A 19,894-nucleotide genomic window follows, 5' to 3' on the forward strand; every position below is an offset into this window, starting at 1 on the left:
TCTTTAGTTAAGGTTGTGTAAGTGAGAAATTTTTTTCATTCTTGTTATTTTATTTATTACTTTTGCTTTGAACTTGCATTCATCTTCTCTCCCTTCTTCTGTATTGTCTATATTTATTTATTGTCTATATTTATTTGTATTGTAATTTTATTTTAATATTAACCTTATCCAATTATATTTTTTTATCTAGAATTATAATATTGGTTTCCTGGGAATATAATATTCTCTGACGTGCAATATTCAAAGCAACTTAAATATCTGAATTTAAAAATCAGGAACAAAGTAGATATATTATAGGAGAATTTTTTTTTGAGAAATAGGAAAAATTATTATTATTATATATTTTTTTTGTTGAAAATAAAATAATGGGGGAGTATATTGAATAAACGACAACGTGGTTGTTTATACTTTACACCGCCACGCCATCCACATGTCGTTTTACCAAACGTAAACGACAGTCTTAGTGGAGGAAGAAGAACCCCAGCAAAACCCTAACTCACCTTTCTTCTCCGAAGGCTTTGAGCGCTAACAGCTCCTACTCTTTTCTCTGTGTTCTGTCTTCGAGCGGAAACCATGGCGAAGACATCGAAAGCTGGAAGTGGCGACGCCAATCCCAGCAAGAAGAATGGAAAAAAGAAGAAGTCAGGTCCAGATTCCGTAGCCATGAAAGTTCAGGCCACTAAACCCAATCCTTTCGAGACAATTTGGTCTAGAAGAAAATTCGATATTCTCGGCAAAAAACGTAAAGGAGAAGAGCGTAGAGTAGGTCTCGCTCGCTCTCGCGCCATTGAAAAGGTAGAACTCAATTTACCTTACCTCCACTAGGTTAACTTTCACTCGAATTTTTCTTATGTGTGCTGTAACTGGTTTTTGGTACAGAGGAAAAATACATTGCTGAAAGAGTACGAGCAGAGTGGAAAGTCCTCGGTGTTTGTTGATAAGCGTATTGGAGAGCAGAACGATGATCTAGGCGAGTTCGATAAGGCCATTCTCCGTTCCCAGCGAGAACGCCAGGTGAGTTAATCTCTCTATTGATGTAATTCCCAGCGCTCTATAAAGGACTTGGGCATGTAATTCCCAGCTGTTCATAGAATATATATATATATATATATTAGTTATAAGTGAAGTTTTTAGCATTTTTCTTTTGTTTCGTGTTGTTTAATGCTTGTCCTTTATACTTCAATAGTTGAAACTGAGCAAGAAAAGCAAGTATAACTTATCGGATGGAGAAGAAGATGATTTGGATATTACGGGACTTGGTGCATTTTCTGAGAGGGATGATTTTGAAGACGAGATGTTGCCTTATAATGATGATGATTACGGTGTTGACGAAACTGCCGATATTGGGAGTATGTTCCACTAGTCATGATTTTATGATTTTTTTGTTCATTTTTTTCCTTTTCCCAATAAGATAGTTATAAACCCTAGTGGGATAATGGTTTTATGATATAGGTTATTTTCTACTGCTTAAATCGCTCTAGCTTATTTGGAACAACTATGTTAATGGAATTGATGTTGCATGCTTTTTTTCTTTGCAGAAGATTCAGCTGGATTGAAGCAGAATATTATGGAAAGGGGAAGCGATGGGAGTGAAAATGTAAGAACCTTTTTACTATTTGACATTTTAAACTATTGAGGCTCATAAACATTTCTCTGGTTAACCATTTCGATTTTCAAAACTACTCATTTCTGTGTGCGCCCCATTGCAATGAAGAGTTATTATCCTATTTCGGTGATCCGTACCGTGACTTTTACTCTTTTTTTATCCCTAAACACGGGCGTTTTTGTATCCGGGAAGGATATATGTCTATGATATTTTTACCTGATCACATTAATGAATTTCATGCCGCAGAAGCACAAAACCAAGAAGGAAGTGATGGAGGAGATCATATCAAAGAGCAAATATTTCAAGGTGGATATTTTCTTCACCATCTTTGAATTCTTGATGTCATGTTGACTCTGCTTGTTTTCTGACCTTTAATAGTATTTGTTTTGCTTTGTTTTTTTTCATTATGTTTTCATAGGCACAAAAAGCAAAAGATAAGGAAGAGAATGAACATTTGATGGAAGAGTTGGACAAAAACTTCACATCCTTGGTGCAGTCAAAAGCGTTGTCATCTCTTACTGATCCTGGGAAGATGAATGCTTTAAAGTCTCTTGTGAAAAAGAGCATTCCAGGTGACCAAGTGACGAGGGATGAGTTTTCTACTGCTACAAATTGGGAAATTTCTAATCAGGTCTGCTGTTTAAATGATAGCTCTTGTTTATGTCTAGTGACATCGACAACTTAACTGTTAGGTTTGTGCTATTGGTTTTTAAAAGAAGTAAGAACCATTGCCTTCAGTACTATTATATGCTTCTGAAAATTCAGTACTCAATTATCACTTCTTTTCTTATTTTTAAAGTTCTTCTTTGCTTTCAATCTTCAACCTTGCAAGTTGCATCATATGCATTCTAGTTGGTGAGGTGCTTCCCCAAGGTCTAATGTGCCTTTGTTTACTTGCTATTCTATTTCTTCTTTTATTTTTAATTTTTAAGTAAAATGAATGTATAGCTTCATTATGCTAATATTTTACATCTGGAACTTTTATTCTTGGAAATTGAAACAAATTATTTTTTCTTATGGTCTCAGGAAAAACCTGATATGTATGACAAAATGGTTAAAGAAATGGCATTGGAAATGCGTGCTCGTCCATCAGATAGGACAAAAACACCCGAGGAGATAGCCCAGGAGGAGAGAGAAAGATTAGAGCAATTAGAGGTACCTGATTCATTCTTTTGTTGCTTACATGTATGAATGTGATATGCTTGCTAAAGACTATTTGGACTGAGTCTTATATATTTAGTGGTTTAGTAAAGGCTTACTTTTTGTGGAAAATTCATCACTGGTAGCATCATATCTACAAACATATCTGGAGCATCTAGCTTTATGTTTTACTATGTATCATTTAATTACTGATCATATATCCTTCTTCAGAAAGACTCAATTTAGTTTGTTTGTTAGAAGTTATTATTCCAATTCTTTCTAGCCAGGGCACATAATATCTACAAATGTCCTGTTGCACTTACCTTCATGTTTCATTGTGTAGAGTTTAATTAAATACCTTCACCTTTTCTTGTTGAGAAAGGTGAAATTCAATTTAGTATCTTACAAGTATAACTCTTTCTAGAATGGTACACAATATAATAATTCTGTACAATGTTTGTTGTGAACAACTTAAATCAACTTACAGGAAGAAAGACAGAAGAGGATGCTTGCCCCTGATGACTCTAGTGATGAAGAGGATGAGGATGCTGAGAAGCCATCTGCTCAGAGGCCAAGAGCAATATCGGGTGATGATCTTGGTGATTCCTTTTTGCTTGATGAAGAGCCTAAGGCTAAAAGGGGTTGGGTTGATGAGATTCTTGAAGAAAGAGATGATGAGAATGAAGAAGGTGATTCTTCTGAGGATTCAAAGGGTTCTGAAAATGGCAGTGAAGGGTCTGATGAAGATACTGATACACATGAGGAGAATCCATCTATTAAGGACTGGGAACAGAGTGATGATGATAATGTTGAAACTGAGTTTGATGGGGAGGAAGATGAAGAGGAAGAGGATGGTGAAGAAAGTGACGAGGATAATGTTGGTGACGAGAAGGCGGTGGAACCTAGAGATTCAAATAAACCACAGGAAATTCTGTCTGTTAAAACAAGTGAAAGACATAAAGATTCTTTGAGTTCCGGGAAAAAGAATGCTGATGAAAAAAAGTCTTCTACTCGGTTAGATATTCCCTATTTAATTGAAGCTCCAAAGTCCTTGGAAGAATTCTCTGCGTTATTGGATAATTGTTCTAATGGTGACATTATGTTGATAATCAATCGCATTCGAGTGAGCAATGCAATCAAGCTTGCAGCAGAAAATCGGAAGAAGATGCAAGTATGAGATTTTGTAACATAAATATCTTGATCTATTGTATATTTTGAAGAATTTTTGGCCCAAGTATATTGCTATTGCTGTCGTGGTATTTTCTTAGAGCTTACCTGTACTTCCGCACAATTTTCAGGTGTTTTATGGTGTGTTGCTGCAATATTTTGCTGTACTGGGAAATAAAAGGCCATTGAATGTTGACTTACTGGATTTGTTGGTGAAGCCATTGATGGAAATGAGTGTGGAGATTCCTTACTTTGCTGCAATATGTGCTCGTCAAAGGATTTTGCGAACTCGAACACAATTTTGCGAGGTTATCAAGAACCCAGGTTGGTCATGTTGCTATTAGACGGTCTTAATTAATTTCTCTCAGAAAGTTGATCACTCAATGGTTGTGTAGCTGCTGTCTTATCACGTGATCTGATTTTCTTTGTCATTGCAGAAAACAGTTGTTGGCCTTCATCAAAGACGTTAATTCTTTTGAGGCTTTGGTCTCTAATATTTCCCTGCTCTGACTTCCGTCACGTGGTCATGACTCCAGCTATACTGCTGATGTGTGAATATCTTATGCGTTGCCCCATTGTGTCTGGTCGTGACATTGCAGTTGGCTCTTTCATTTGCTCAATGCTTTTCTCTGTATGTTTTTTATTTTATATTTCAACTTCCTTTGTTAGTAATTAATGTCATACATATGGGAGAGCAAAGCTGGCGTTGTACTTTCTTCACTGCACTTCACAGTCTTGGTGCTTAAAGCAAATGCATTTAATTTATTAAATGAAGCGCTTCCTATTCTTATAACTATTCTTGTGACTTATGTACATATATCCCAGCATTTTCCTTGTGTCATCAGCCAGTTATTTCATTTAGCAATTGCAGGCTCTATGTATTCAGCAAAAAAAATAAAATTGCAGGCTCTATAATTAAGTAATTTATGATGCAGGTTGCTAAACAATCTAAGAAGTTCTGTCCTGAAGCAATTGGGTTTCTCCGAATGCTGCTGATGGCAGCCAAAGATGAAAAACCAATGTCAAATCAGGATACTCAAGTAAGATTCTTTTGTTATACGTTATGTATTTTATAGATGTATAGGCTAAATGTATTCCATATTGTGAGTAATATATGAATCTATGGTCGACTGCTAATATCATATGAATGTAATTCCAGTCCATGTCTAGTTTGTTTTGGCATTTAAATACCTTTTCATCCTGTTATATTTATTTGGCAGTACTATTATCTTATGGAGATAAAGGAGCTCAAGCCCCTGCTTTCTACACGTGGACATGTAAATGAGATCAATCCATTGAATTTCTTCACTATATTGGACCTACCAGAGGACTCTCCCTTTTTTGACACCGGCAGTTTTAGGTTAGTAATTGATAAGAGTTTTCCAATTACTTCATATTTTGTGCTGGCTGTCCAGTTTCTAGCAACTTTGTATGGTGCTCTCAAAATTGCTCCATCAAGGATATGCATTGGCTGACTGCTTTAGTTTTTAATTTATAATTTTTCTGAACTAAATCAATTTCTACTAGTCAGCAGGTCAACTTTGAGCCCTGTCTGTTGGCTGCCTTTGTTTATGATGTGGTCAAATTAAATTTCTTGTTGCTGATAGATGCTATTTTTTGGAGTAAGATATCTGCTTCCATTATCAATAGAGCTACATTTTATTTCATTTATTGCAATATGCAGGACTAGTGTATTGATGACAGCTGTTGAAACTCTACAAGGGTATGTCAACATATATGAAGACTTGAGTTCTTTTCCTGAAATTTTCTTGCCATTTTCGGTATTGTTACTTGAAGTGGCACAACAAGAAAGCATAGTTAGTCTATTGCAAGATAAGATTAAAGATGTTGCTGAGCTCATCAAGACTAAAGTTCATGAATGTTACATGTCACGACAATCTCTTCAAATGCGGAAACAAAAGCCAGTGCCTATCAGAATGCTGATGCCCAAATTTGAAGAGGGGTAATTTATTTGTATTTTCTTTTGTTATAGAAGATATTACCTAGAATGGGTGGTTGGAATTGAGTATTGAATTGGTCTTGTTGCTATGCAGCTTTGTCAAGGGTAGGGATTATGATCCAGACCGTGAAAGGGCTGAGATGAAAAAGTTGAAGAAACTTTTGAAAGAAGAATCTAAAGGGGCAATTCGAGAACTCCGCAAGGACAATTATTTCTTGCACGAGGTTAAGGCAAAGGAGAAGGCACTAATGGCGGAAGAAAGAACTGAGAAGTATCACAAAGTAAAAGCTTTCCTTGAAGAACAACAACATGCTTTCAATTCTGGGCAATTAGGAAAAGGCAGGAAAAGGAGGAGGTGAAGCTGACTTTTTGTTTTTTGTTCTTGCATATCACCTTTGATTGTTCATCACCTGGGGCAAGGTAATCTCTTGCAAATTTTCATTTTTCTTCTGATGAATTTTCTGTTGCTTCCTGTTTGCATTAGTTTTTAATCCATTTGTCTCTCACGCAGTTGATCATGATGTGCTGTGCCCATAAATTACTACTGTGATGGAATACATGAAAGAAAAGAGTTACAATTTTGTCATAACTTCATTTGTTAGTAATGTATTTATAGAGTATGTCATTAGATTTTGTTCTGTTCCTCTGAATTCCTCAGATTTGAGGATCAATTTTGGCATTGTTGTTTACATCCACCTTTACAATTTATGTTAAGAAAAGTATATAGAAAATTTAACATTGAATTGGTCATGTTCTGCACAATTCTCCTTCACATGATTATGATAAATTTTGCTTAACTTAATGTACTCGTCATGTACGGACATCAGTTATCGCCAGCAGATTTGGTTTCATTTCCATAAACTCCTCGGGTTTGCGTTTCAATTTTGAAATTGTTATTTGTTTCCATCAACATTTAAAACATCAAACTACATAAAGGGTGGCAATAACTCGCTGAGCGCAGGCCGACATGGTTAGGCCTATCTAGGAGTGTGGTATACACTTGACCGACCCTATAGCGGTCATCCGCGTGTTGGGTTGATGTCTTAGACTTGACTAACATGTCATCTATATAGACCTCCATGTTCTTCCCTAGTTGGTTCCAAAACATTCTGTTGACCAGTCTTTGATAGGTGGCCCCAACATTCTTGAGCTCGAAGGGCATGACAATGTAACAGTATACACCCTTGTTCGTCTGGAAGTCGGTGTGTTCCTGGTTTGCGATATGCATCGAGATCTGGTTGTAGTCGGACTAAGCATCCATGAAGCTTAACAACTCATACCTAGATGTAGCATCCACCATCTGGTCAATTCGGGGCAGAGGGAAGCAATCCTTTGGGCATGCCTTATTGCGGTCCGTGAAGTCGATGCAAGTCCTCCACGTTCCATTTGACTTTGGCACCAACACCAGATTTGCTAGCCAAACGGGATACAAGGCCTCCCAGATGAAGTTGATCGAGGACAACTTCTCGACTTCTAGCTTGCAAGCCTATACCCTTTCCACGCCTTGGGGCTTTAGCTTTTCCTGGACGGGAGTTGCGTTCTCGTCAATGTTCAGGGCATGACATATGACGTCGCGGTCAATCCCGGTCATATTCGAGTGGGACCAGGCCAGGACGTCCTGGTTTTCTTTTACCCGGACAATTATAGCAGCCCTGACCTCCGAGTTCAAGTCCCTCCTTACCCGGATCACTTTGGTCGGGTCGGTGTCACTGATCCACACCTCCTCAACCTCCTCCACGGGCTATAATGCCCTATCCGCCTCTATTCGAGGATCCAATTCATCGTCCTCTTGGACCACCCTCCGTGCTGGCTGTGGTGGTGGGATTGGATTAGCGTTTTCCCTTTCGATAGGCCCTTTACGGACCATGAAGATTGGTCGGGTAGAGACGTGATAACATTTCCGGACGCTCTACTGATGTCCCTGTACAATTCCCACTCCACTGTTGTCACAAGGGAACTTCATGCATAGATGGCAGATGGTGGTGATGGCGTAGAGACGCCCAAAGATCACGTTGTACGCAGTGGGGCAATCCACCACTACGAAGGTGCAGTACTTGAACGAGCTCTGAATCTCATTTCCCAACGTCACAGGGAGTTGAATCTTGCCCATCGGGAGCAATGAATTCCCATTGAAGCCGTAGATTTGCGTTGGGCAGGAGGCTAGGTCTACTTCTATTAAGCCGTAGATATGCATCGAGATCTGGTTGTAGTCGGACTAAGCATCCATGAAGCTTAACAACTCATACCTAGATGTAGCATCCACCATCTGGTCAATTCGGGGCAGAGGGAAGCAATCCTTTGGGCATGCCTTATTGCGGTCCGTGAAGTCGATGCAAGTCCTCCACGTTCCATTTGACTTTGGCACCAACACCAGATTTGCTAGCCAAACGGGATACAAGGCCTCCCAGATGAAGTTGATCGAGGACAACTTCTCGACTTCTAGCTTGCAAGCCTATACCCTTTCCACGCCTTGGGGCTTTAGCTTTTCCTGGACGGGAGTTGCGTTCTCGTCAATGTTCAGGGCATGACATATGACGTCGCGGTCAATCCCGGTCATATTCGAGTGGGACCAGGCTAGGACGTCCTGGTTTTCTTTTACCCGGACAATTATAGCAGCCCTGACCTCCGAGTTCAAGTCCCTCCTTACCCGGATCACTTTGGTCGGGTCGGTGTCACTGATCCACACCTCCTCAACCTCCTCCACGGGCTATAATGCCCTATCCGCCTCTATTCGAGGATCCAATTCATCGTCCTCTTGGACCACCCTCCGTGCTGGCTGTGGTGGTGGGATTGGATTAGCGTTTTCCCTTTCGATAGGCCCTTTACGGACCATGAAGATTGGTCGGGTAGAGACGTGATAACATTTCCGGACGCTCTACTGATGTCCCTGTACAATTCCCACTCCACTGTTGTCACAAGGGAACTTCATGCATAGATGGCAGATGGTGGTGATGGCGTAGAGACGCCCAAAGATCACGTTGTACGCAGTGGGGCAATCCACCACTACGAAGGTGCAGTACTTGAACGAGCTCTGAATCTCATTTCCCAACGTCACAGGGAGTTGAATCTTGCCCATCGGGAGCAATGAATTCCCATTGAAGCCGTAGATTTGCGTTGGGCAGGAGGCTAGGTCTACTTCTATTAAGCCGATCGTCGTGAAGGCTGGCTTGAATAGAACATTGAAGGAACTCTTGTTGTCCACCAACACTCGGGATACTCTCTTGTTGGCGATTTGGGCATCAATAACCAAAGGGTCGTGATGGGGGAAATGAACGTTCCGGACATCTTCCTCCGTGAAATTTATGGGTAGGTTCATCAGATTTGGGCATTGGGCCAGGGTCTGGACCAATGCACATACATCATGGTCGTGATCGAGCTCACTGAGGTATCTTTTCTGATCTTTCTGGGACGGTCCTCCCAGGTGCGGGCCTCCTGATATGATGGCCATGTGGCCATCTACTCGGGGAGGCACGATTCCTAGAGGATATGGCATCTCAGGCCCGGGAGCGATAGGACCTCCGGGTGATTGCACTATTGGGGCCCCCTGAGGGGCCTGTGCTCCAGATCCCGGAGCATACCCTCCCTGAGGAGTTCGGTATGGTCCATGCGCGCCCTATGCCAAAGAATTTCCGAGAGCTGCTGGCAGTCCCGGAACTCCTATTGGCATTTTGACCCACTGGTGGAGATATCCTAGTTTGATCAAATTCCCGATCTCGTCCTTCAGCTGACGACATTCTTCGGTTATGTGACCACATCCTGGTGGTAGGCACACCTTTTTCTGGTGTCCCTCGAGTCCCCCTTTAAACATGGGGCTTGGTTTCCAGTAATGGACTACGTTGCTCATCGCAAGGAAGATGTTTTCTTGGGTATCCATCAAGTTTGTATACTCCGTATACTGGGGTTCGTACCCCCTCTTTCCCTTCTTTGTGGGCTCGGATCGGTTCTGACTTTTGCCAGATCTTTTTCCCCAGGAAGGGTTAATGCTCGCCTTAGCCACTCTGGTCTGGGATGGTTGGGAACCTCTGGAAGCGGCACTATACCCGGTTGGTGCTACTCCATACCTAGAGAAAGGGGTTGACAAGCTAGAGCATATCCTGATGAAGTAGGTCCATAAACGGTGGGGTCATGAACGACATCTAGAGGGATCCAGCGGATCCAGACATCGTTTGAGGTGCCAAATAGAGCTTTGTCGGGTACTGCACTCCGTACTCGAGAAGGGTTTGTGTTGTTGACTTAGGCGTTGGCTGTCATTCAAAGGCCTATATTCGAGCCTCTTCCCAGTTGATGAAGCCTTGCGCTCTCCTTGTAAATTTTTCGAGGGTGGTCGCCTTGCTGCGTTGCATGTCATCCCAAAGAGGGGATCCAGCTCTGATTCTGAATTAGAGAGCTACCAGGCACTACCCATCATCCACTTTAGTCTTTGAGGCTTCCTCAGTGAAGCGTTGAATGTAAGCCTTAAGGGTTTCAGTGGGGTGTTGCTTGATGTTGGCCAGAGCGTTGAATACCATGTCCAGTTTTTGGGCGGCCACAAATTTTTTACGAGAAGCTGACTGCAATCCGGACCAAGAGTGGATTGATCCCGTCTTGAGCCTTTTCCACCATTCTTTGGCGGGTCCGGCTAAAGTGATCGAGAAATGATCTTTGGGGTCAGTGTTTCTGGTATAGGCGGGTATGTCCGACATCTTGAACCCTTTGGGTAACATGATGTCTAGGATGTGTTTGGCGCACAACTCCTTCTCCTCATCTTCAGAATCAAAACCTCCACCTTCTTTTTTCTTGACCAAGCGATCTGTGACCTTTTTTAGAGTGGCCAATTGTTCCATGAACTACCTGACCATTCCATCATCCAGGGGAGCTCTTTCGTTCCTCCTGTCATTGAGGTTATTCCTCAAGTCGCCTCCTTGAGGGAAAATCTTTTCTTTCCAGGCCCGCTCCTTCCAGGCGTTGAGGTCGTCTCACAAATCCACTCGAGATGTATCGTCTCCTGAACTGACCGTTTCCGGCTCTTCTCCGCATCTACGCTCTTCGTGATCCTTGTTCACGGAAGCGCTGGGATAGAAGCGTCCTCCTTGACCGTCTAGTTTGGGGACGTTTCGGGGCTTAGTACCCTGCAGGCGCTTCCCCTGTGGATTGTTTGGATGATTCCGTCCTAGGACAGAATTCACCCATTCTTTCCTAGGGAATTTCCCTGGGTCAGCCCTAGCTTTTGGAGCGGGAGAAGATTTCTTGTGGGGGTTTTCTTTTTCGATGGGATTGACCACTTTGGATTTCCCTTTTTCTTGAATTGGGTTTGACCGACTGGCTCCAGGATGTGGGGATTGTCCCGGAGGATGGATAGAGGTCTCGTTGTTGGGCACGCCAGTCCCTGTAGGTGGGACAGGCAGCTGCATTCCTGGGGGAGGAACGACTGAGGGATTGGCTGCAAATCCCTGCATAGTAATAAAAGCTTGAAGAGCCAGGAGGGACTATTACATCTGGCGGGTGGTCTCCTGTTGTTCCACCATTCTTGCCTCTTGGTCCAAGACTTGTTGCCTTAAACAGACCACTTCTGGATCTTTTTGCTCAGGTTCCATGTCCTTCCCGTTGGGATCAACGTTATTCTTAGTTTCGTGGTCTTCATATCACACTCCGTCCTCCTCGTAGTAATCTTCATTGTAGTCATCCCCTTCTCCGAAGTTCTGGGAGTCGTCAGGCAGGGGCCCATGATAAGGCACATCCTCTGGTTGGTCTTGAGAAAGTGGTTGATTTGGCAATGGTCCTCCAGTGTCTTGTTGTTGTTGGTGTTAGGAAAATATAAATTTGCCTCAATGGAAATAGTAAGAAATTACAACTCTATGAAATATATTACAAATAATAATTATTGGTTAAAAGGAGTTACAACTCTATAACTGAAAATTACAAATAAACAAAGAAAATGAAGAAGATGATGAAGAAGAAGATAATAGTAAAATACAACTCTAAGCAAAATGTTACAAATAAAGTAAAGTGTTTGAAACAAAAGAAAAGAAAAGATTACAACTCTTGAACAAGAAATATAAGTAAAAAGAACAAGAGAATAAGAAGAAAACAATACAATAGAATGGAGAACAGAAATACAAGAAAACTCTCACTTACACAACCTAAGTGAAGAGGGTTGGGGATCACCAACTTAAACAAGGTTTAAAACCTTTGTCCAAAAGCTTATTTCCCCTAACTCAAGCACTAAGGGATCTCTCTCAGATATTGGAAAAGCTTTATGGAATTATCAAGCCTCAAGGTGTTTCTAGCCAAGTGCTCTAATGGATAGAAATGTTGTGTCTTACAAGTGAGCTATAGGCTCCTATTTATAGAGTTTAGAGACACCCATTGAATTTCAAATTCCACCAACCCCCATGGCTGTTACCAATGTTTAATTGGATTAATATGGAATTAAAATTGAGATTTTGGAGTTATTTGGGTTTTTTGAGCCATTCAACAAAGATTGAAAAAACTGAAAAAATGGTCAGTTTTTAGCCTGTGGCCACGGCCAGAGACATTAGTGGCCGCGGCCACTAGCCTCTATCCCACAGGTCGCGGCCACCAACATTCAGTGGCCGCGACCACCAACCATTTTCAGCACTAAAACATGTGCTGTTTTTCCAAATGGTTCCAAACCCTCTCAAAGGATTTTGTAACTCCCAAAACACATTATTGGGGTTAAAATCATATCTTTAACAACCATATCACATATGGCTTTATGAAATTCATCTCAATATTGTGTAACAATAATTTTACACAATAAAGGGTAATATTTGGAAGTTACAAATTTGTAACACCAAATATGTTACATTATTTGGATATATCTCATATATCTAAATATTGTAACTCTCTATTATATGTTACAATATGTGACACACTTTGTCACATTTATTTAATCTAAAACATTATATTATAATATAATATAATATTACATTATAGTATAGAATAATATAACATTCCCCCACTAGATTAAATAGTTATCTATTGTAACACTTATTTAATCAATCATTATATTTTGAAATATAACATATCCCCCACTTGATTAAATAAGAACTCTCTCTTATATCTTATAGGAGTCATTGCATTAGTGCATAAAGCAAATTATTTTTCAACTTGAACTTTACTATAGTGTAATTATCACAAAATTTGTCGAAAATTAGGTTGCACTAGTCATTGAACCATTTTTTCATAATAACAAATCGGTGATAACACACACACCTTTGCGATGTTCACTTGAGACCTCTATGTCTCGCTTTGCACCGTTAATGGCCATGTACACTTTCCATTCATGGACGTTCTTGAGAATACTCCCAATTCTCATGAGAGGCGGCACTACCCCTAGGTCCATATATATAGAATTCTTAAAGTATTTCGCTACCAAAAATACTTGTCTTTACAAGACTGAATTCTATTAAAAAACCTTTCGGTTTTAACCCTCCACTTGGTAACACACAGGTACTCAATATCTCAGATGAGACTTGTTTTGAGTACAACTAATATTCACTTGATTGACTTGTTGTTACCTATTGAACCTAACACTAGTTGAATAACTAGTGTTAAGATAGATTACCATCAATCGTGAATCTCTTTAGGGAGTTTAAGTCCCATCCCTCAAGATGATGCAGCCACTAAATCCCTCGTTAGTGGCTTAGTGAAAGAATTCGCCAGATTTTCACTTGTTCTCACATAGGATATTGAGATGACTCCTCTTTGAATCAATTCTCTTACATATCCATGTCTTAGACTAATGTGTCTAGACTTCCCATTATACACTCCGCTGTATGCTCTAGCCAATGTCGCTTGGCTATCACAATATATCGATATAGTAGATACACTCTCTTTGATTAGGGGAATCTCTATCAACAGATCCCTTAACCATTCGGCCTCTTTGCCGATAGCAGCTAGAGCTATGAACTCTGCTTCCATAGTGGAATGAGATATACAGGTTTGTTTCTTGGAACCCCAAGAAATTGCACCTCCACTAAGTGTAAATACCCAACCAGTTGTGGACAAGTTTTCCCCAAGATTGGATATCCAACTTGCATCTGTATATCCTTCTAATATCGAAGGAAATTTGGAGTAGTGAAGGCTTAGTCCTTTGGTTTTCTTGAGATAACGTAGGACTCTTCCAATTGCCTTCCAGTGATCCACACTTGGATTACTTGTAAACTTACTAAGTTTACTTACCGCAAATGCTATATCAGGTCTAGTACACTGGGCAGCGTACATTAGACTCCCTATAGCACTAGCGTACTCCAATTGAGCCACCGCTCTTCTTTCATTCTTCTCTAGTTTTACACTATGATCGAATGGAGTATTGGCCTCTTTAACCTTGAGATGGTTGAATTTGTTCAATAATTTCTCAACATAGTGGGCTTGCCCTAACGCAAAACACCCCCACTATGTTTCTTTACTTTGATACCGAGTATGGTATCAACTTCTCCAAGATCTTTCATCTTGAAGGTTGATGATAAAAACCTCTTCGTTTCTTCTATCCCTTTCATGCTATTACTTAGAATAAGCATGTCATCCACGTATAAGCAAACAATGATCACATATCCCTTACAAGTTTTGGAATACAAACACTTGTTTCCATTGTTATGTCTAAACCCATTAGACATGATGGCTTGATCAAATTTCTCATGCCATTGTTTAGGAGCTTGTTTCAATCCATATAAGGATTTTACAAGTCTACAAACTTTATGTTCATATTTTGGTAGGACAAACCCTTCGGGTTGTTCCATATAGACCTCCTCATTGAGGTCACCATTAAGGAATGCCGTTTTGACATCCATTTGATTAACATACAAGTTGTGTATAGAAGCTAAAGCGAACAAAATTCTTATAGAAGTTGTTCTTGCAACAGGCGCATAAGTATCGAAATAATCGATACCCTCTTTTTGCCTAAACCCTTTTGCTACTAATCTAGCTTTAAATGTTTGGATAGTGCCGTCAGTGTTGTATTTTCTCCTAAATACCCACTTACACCTAATTGGCTTAGACCCCGGTGGGAGGTCTACCAATTCCCAAGTGTTATTGGAAATAATGGAATCCATCTCATCATTGATGAATTCTTTCCAAAATGCACTATCTCTCGATTGCATAGCTTCTCTATAAGTCTTAGGATCATCCTCAACGAGAAGTACAATAGGAATTTTCCTAATGACTTCCTCTCTATTTCCTTCTACCATGTAGAATGAAATTCTTTGAGAATCTATCTCATCCACTACTAAACTTTTATGATTTTTAAGCCTTTGACTTCTTCTAGGTTCAAAGGGTTGCTTTACATCCTTTTGAGAATTCTCCTATTGAGAATCAACTTTGGATGTAGGAGCTTGAGAATTGTTCTCATATAACAAATTCTCCTTTAGAGATGTTGAAGCTTGAGAATTGTTGTCACATAACATATTCTCAAAGAATTCAACTTCTCTAGATTAAATCACAATATTAGACTCTAAGTCTAATAGCCTATAAGCTTTACTGTTGTTGGCATAACCAACAAAAGCACACTTTATGGCTCTTGAACCTAACTTTGTTCTATTAGGTTCATTTTTTTTTGCAATATGCAAGACACCCCCACACTTTGAAATACCCTATGTTGGGTTTTCTTCCTTTCCATAACTCATATGGAGATATCTCATTTTTCTTCATCGTTATTCGATTAAGAATGTGACAAGCGGTTAAAAGCGCTTCACCCCATAAGTTGAAGTTCAACTTAGAAAACACCAACATAGAATTTATCATATCTAGATAAGTCCTATTTTTCTTTTCGGCAACACCATTGTGTTGTGGTGTATAAGGTGTAGTGCACTCATGAATTATACCATTTCTTCACAAAATGTATTGAATTCATTAGAGAAGTACTCTCATCCTCTATCACTTCTTAGCACCTTAATCTTTTTGTTTAGTTGATTTTCAACTTCTAATTTATACAATTTAAAAGCATGAAAAGTTTCATCTTTATGCTTCAAAAGAAACACATAGGTATATCTACTAAAATTATTTATAAAAGTAAGAAAATACCTTTTTCCACCTCTAGTTAAAACACCATTTAATTCACAAAGACCACTATGGATTAAATCTAGTAAATTAGATGATCTTTCTACACTAGGAAATGGTTTCTTAATCATTTTCGCCTTAACACATGTTTCACATTTACCATAGTTTTTAATATTGCATGTAATCATACCACATTTTACTACTCTTTTCATGGTTGAAAAACCTATATGCGATAGTATAAGATGCCATGAAAATAAAGAATCATACTAAACAATATAGGCGGAATTAGCATTTTTATTGATAACTGTACGCCCTGATTTTCCCACGGGCTGATTAGCAAGCTGAGCTGCGGCCTAACCTTGATTATCTCGTGGACATCCCTCGCAACTGGAGCTGCGTCGTAAGGTCATACCTCCTTAGCTTGAGGATGGTTGGGGGTTCGCCTCTGGTAACTTAAAGACAGAGTCCGGGCTACGACAACCGAAGGTCGGGTCAAGCATCCAGCCCGGAGTACGAGCTGGGGTTGAAGGCTGTGACCCTTTATAAAGTCAGCCACGCAAGGTAAACGTGCATATATCAGACATCACGTGTCTGATATATCCCTGACTTCTCGGACACGCAGCAGGAACGTGCATATTCAGACATCCTCAACTAGGTTGGGCCGTGCGGCCCATTATCCCCTTACCTATTGATTTGACCACACTTATGTGTCAGGTTTAGGAATTAATCATGAATGTCACAGAGTCGACATGATGGGTAAGAAGGTCACGGGATGGCCTTCTTACCAACTCCCAGGTGCCTTCTCCTATAAATATGGAGACCTTGGGAGTTGATAAGGGTTGTATTCTCTCTTGTAAAAAAGACCCTATAATTGTATCCCCTGAATATAGCAATAATATTGACTAGTGGAGTAGAAGGATTTTAACCTTCGAACCACTTAAAAAACGTGTCTCGAGTAGCCATTTCTTTTTCCTAAGATCATATATCTGTTTCGGTTCACCTTTAGCACTAATCCCTTTATCTTCTTTTCTAAATTTCCTGTTGGCGAAGAACCACGTCAACAGTTTGGTGCTTTCATTGAGAGCTTAAGTCCGATTAGTGCTGTTGCAAACATCCAACTATGGTGACTACTCGATCCAGGCATGGTAACGAGACAGAACAACATGATGGGCAGGAGGCTCATCATACTACCGTCCCTGGCGAACAAGTTCCTGAAACCCAGCAGCGGCCAGGAAAGCAGCCGGCGGGCCAAGATGATACTGGTAGTTCCGCGCCCCGGCCGCCTAATCCGAACCCATATTATTATACTGCGGTGGAGATGGAGAACGCTCAGCTGAGGAGCCAGTTAGCGAAGGCTAGTCAGCAAATCCAGGATATGCTGGCCCGACTACCCCCTCTCACAACCGGCGTTAACGTCGCAGAGAGGCAAGGCGAGGCTCCTAAGTCTCGCCGGGGTAACCGGTCCAGGCATAACCGTTCAGATGGATTTCCAGCAGCCAATTCCACCCCGTCATCACACCATCGGGAGGCAGACTTCAGAGGATGGCCTAGAGCCGAACAACAGCAATACAGCCGTTCGGTCAGAACGTCGACTCCTAGCTCCCAACCATCCTCGAGCGCGCCCAGGAGAGCTCGAGGAAATTCCCGAAGGAGATCCGGGGAGGGCTCGCAGCATCAGCCCATTCCCAACGACCGTCCTGCGCCCCATCCAGATCGCCAAAGACGGGACCAGCGGGCTGGCAGGGCCGAAAGGCCCCCACCGAATTTAATCCGACCTGACGGAACCAGGATCGCCTCTCCAATCAGACATCCTCCATCTCCGATCAGATATCCGTCTCCTCCTCGGCCCGTCCGAGATATCCCAGCCTATGGGAATAATAGGAGAAAGCCGCCATCAGCTGAACCTTCCCGGCGTAGCAGGGCGCCAAGGGAAAGCCCGGATCATCACCACCGAGGGCGGACTCCAGGCCTGTCTAGCAGGGGCCACGGGACCGACGGTCGCCGGAGTGATTTTCAGGAGGAGACTTGCGTCAGCGTTTGAGTTCGGCACAAAGTCACCAAACCACCCAGGGAGGCGACCTTCGAGATCGCCTTAACTCTCATAGGGGAGCACCGGCAGGAGGAGAGAGCCACGCTCACTTAAGGGGGGCCCTGTCCGAAGTACGTAATGGTGGGATTGTCCCAAATAACCTATCTCAAGATAGGAGGGGCAATAACCCACCAAATATGTACAATGGAACCGGAGCTGTTGATCAGCCCCAGAATAACCACGGACATCAGGACCAAACCCTCGAGCGCCTGACTCAGATGGAGGAGTTGATGAGGAAGCTCCTGTCAGAAAAAGAGAAAGATGAATATGATTCAGGGGACGAAATGGAACTCTTTGCCCCCAGCATAGCAGCAACGGCGTACCCATCTGGTTTCCGTATGCCGCACTTGTCAAAATTCAACGGGGACAGAGACCCCTCGGACCACCTGGGGATGTTCAACACCTTGATGATGGCCCACAACATTGGCCCCGAGCTGAGATGTCTCATCTTCCCTTCCACCCTGATTGGACCTGCCAGGCAGTGGTTCAAGCAAAGTAAAAGACAATCAATCAGCTATTGGAAGACTTTCTCAGCAGATTTCAAGAGGGCATTCCGAGCATCTCAGGCCGCCTGTGTTCAGGCCGACTCCCTGGCTAACGTAAGGCAGTAGCCCGGTGAGACTCTAAAGGCCTACCTGAGCAGATTTGCGAACGTCGCTGCTCGTGCCAGAGACGCGGATGATAGCTCCAAGCTCATGGCAATGAGAACTGGAATCCTCGTCGGAGGAGATCTCTGGAAGGATATACAAAGGAAGGGAGTCAGCTCGGTTAACGAATTCCTTCTCAGGGCCCAAGAGTGGATAAACTTGGAGGAAGCCGAAGCCTCGGCTGCGGGAACCAGCCAGGTCCCTGAACAGCCCACTGGAGTTGGGACGGAGGTCGTGGCAGCGACCCAAAACGTCGCACAAAACAACCAGACCGGTGGAGGCAAAAGAAAGGGTAATGGTGAGGGCAGCCAGCACGGCCAAAAGAAGAATAAGTTTGTGGACAAAGTCAAGCCCGTCTTCGCGACTTATACGAAGCTCACCCAGTCTAGGGAGAATATCTTCCTAGCCAACTCTACTCGCCTCTCCTGGAAGAGGCCCGAGCCGTTGAAGCACCAAAAGGGGAAGAGAGACACCTCCAAGTTTTTCCGCTTTCACAACGATGTTGGCCATAACACCGACGATTGTAGGCACTTAAAGGATGAGATCGAGACTCTCATCCGAGCCGGTCCTTTGGCTCAGTATGCGCGAAACAGGGTTCCAGCCGCTCGACCTGCTCCAGAAGTACCGGCTAGTCAGCCCGGGTCTCGGATCGATCAAGACGTCCCCCCTCCCTTGGATGGAGGGGAGATATCCACCATAACTGGAGGGCCGCATGTGGCTGGTACGAGCAGGGGTGCCTAGAAGAGGTGCGTGAACGAACTTAAGGCACACAATGGAGAAGAGTTCGTTCTGGAGCAGCGCTTGCCGAAGCAGCAGCGATTGGAGAGGCAGCCGATCATTTTTACAGAAGATGATGCGGACCGTGTCCAATTCCCGCACAATGACCCCCTGGTCGTGGCGGTTCAGCTCGCCAATCGGAGGGTATTGATCGACAATGGAAGTTCGGTGAACCTCCTATTCCGGTCCACTTTAGAAAAAATGGGTTTGACCGTCGCTGAGCTGAAGGCGACCTCCATGATGCTGTATGGTTTTTCGGGAGAAGGATCCGCAGCAATAGGGACGATCGGACTGGTGATCACCCTGGGGGAAGGATCTCGGACAGTCTCCAAGCTCCTCGAGTTCGTGGTCATTGACTGCTCTGCTGCCTACAACGCAATTTTAGGACGACCTACCCTCATAGCTTTCGAGGCCGTCACGTCCATTCGCCACCTCGCGATGAAGTTCCCCACTTCGACGGGAATATGCACTATCCATGGCGATCAGCTCGCTGCAAGGGATTGCTACCACAT

The 19,894-nt window shown here is 42.4% G+C and overlaps 1 protein-coding gene across 2 annotated transcripts in view; it reads left to right on the forward strand.

Annotated features, from left to right (window-relative positions):
• Positions 1 to 495: 495 nt before the first annotated feature.
• The window catches only part of LOC133822995 (uncharacterized), a 39,437-nt gene continuing 20,038 nt past the window's right edge, over positions 496 to 19,894 (forward strand). The window contains exons 1-15 of one of the 2 annotated variants that reach the window (XM_062255520.1): positions 497 to 795; positions 880 to 1,014; positions 1,187 to 1,349; positions 1,539 to 1,597; positions 1,853 to 1,912; positions 2,025 to 2,237; positions 2,633 to 2,761; positions 3,234 to 3,917; positions 4,045 to 4,237; positions 4,351 to 4,544; positions 4,849 to 4,953; positions 5,134 to 5,273; positions 5,598 to 5,876; positions 5,968 to 6,293; positions 6,385 to 6,675. In XM_062255520.1, the coding sequence (XP_062111504.1) occupies positions 574 to 795; positions 880 to 1,014; positions 1,187 to 1,349; positions 1,539 to 1,597; positions 1,853 to 1,912; positions 2,025 to 2,237; positions 2,633 to 2,761; positions 3,234 to 3,917; positions 4,045 to 4,237; positions 4,351 to 4,544; positions 4,849 to 4,953; positions 5,134 to 5,273; positions 5,598 to 5,876; positions 5,968 to 6,232 (2,841 nt within the window). In that variant the 5' untranslated portion in view covers positions 497 to 573 and the 3' untranslated portion in view covers positions 6,233 to 6,293; positions 6,385 to 6,675. Of the gene's footprint in view, positions 796 to 879; positions 1,015 to 1,186; positions 1,350 to 1,538; positions 1,598 to 1,852; positions 1,913 to 2,024; positions 2,238 to 2,632; positions 2,762 to 3,233; positions 3,918 to 4,044; positions 4,238 to 4,350; positions 4,545 to 4,848; positions 4,954 to 5,133; positions 5,274 to 5,597; positions 5,877 to 5,967; positions 6,294 to 6,384; positions 6,676 to 19,894 lie in introns of those variants that run through there. The other variant, XM_062255521.1, reaches the window with a different exon arrangement.

This window comes from Humulus lupulus, chromosome 3 (genome assembly GCF_963169125.1).
Source record: "Humulus lupulus chromosome 3, drHumLupu1.1, whole genome shotgun sequence".
NCBI classification, from domain to species: Eukaryota; Viridiplantae; Streptophyta; class Magnoliopsida; order Rosales; family Cannabaceae; genus Humulus; species Humulus lupulus.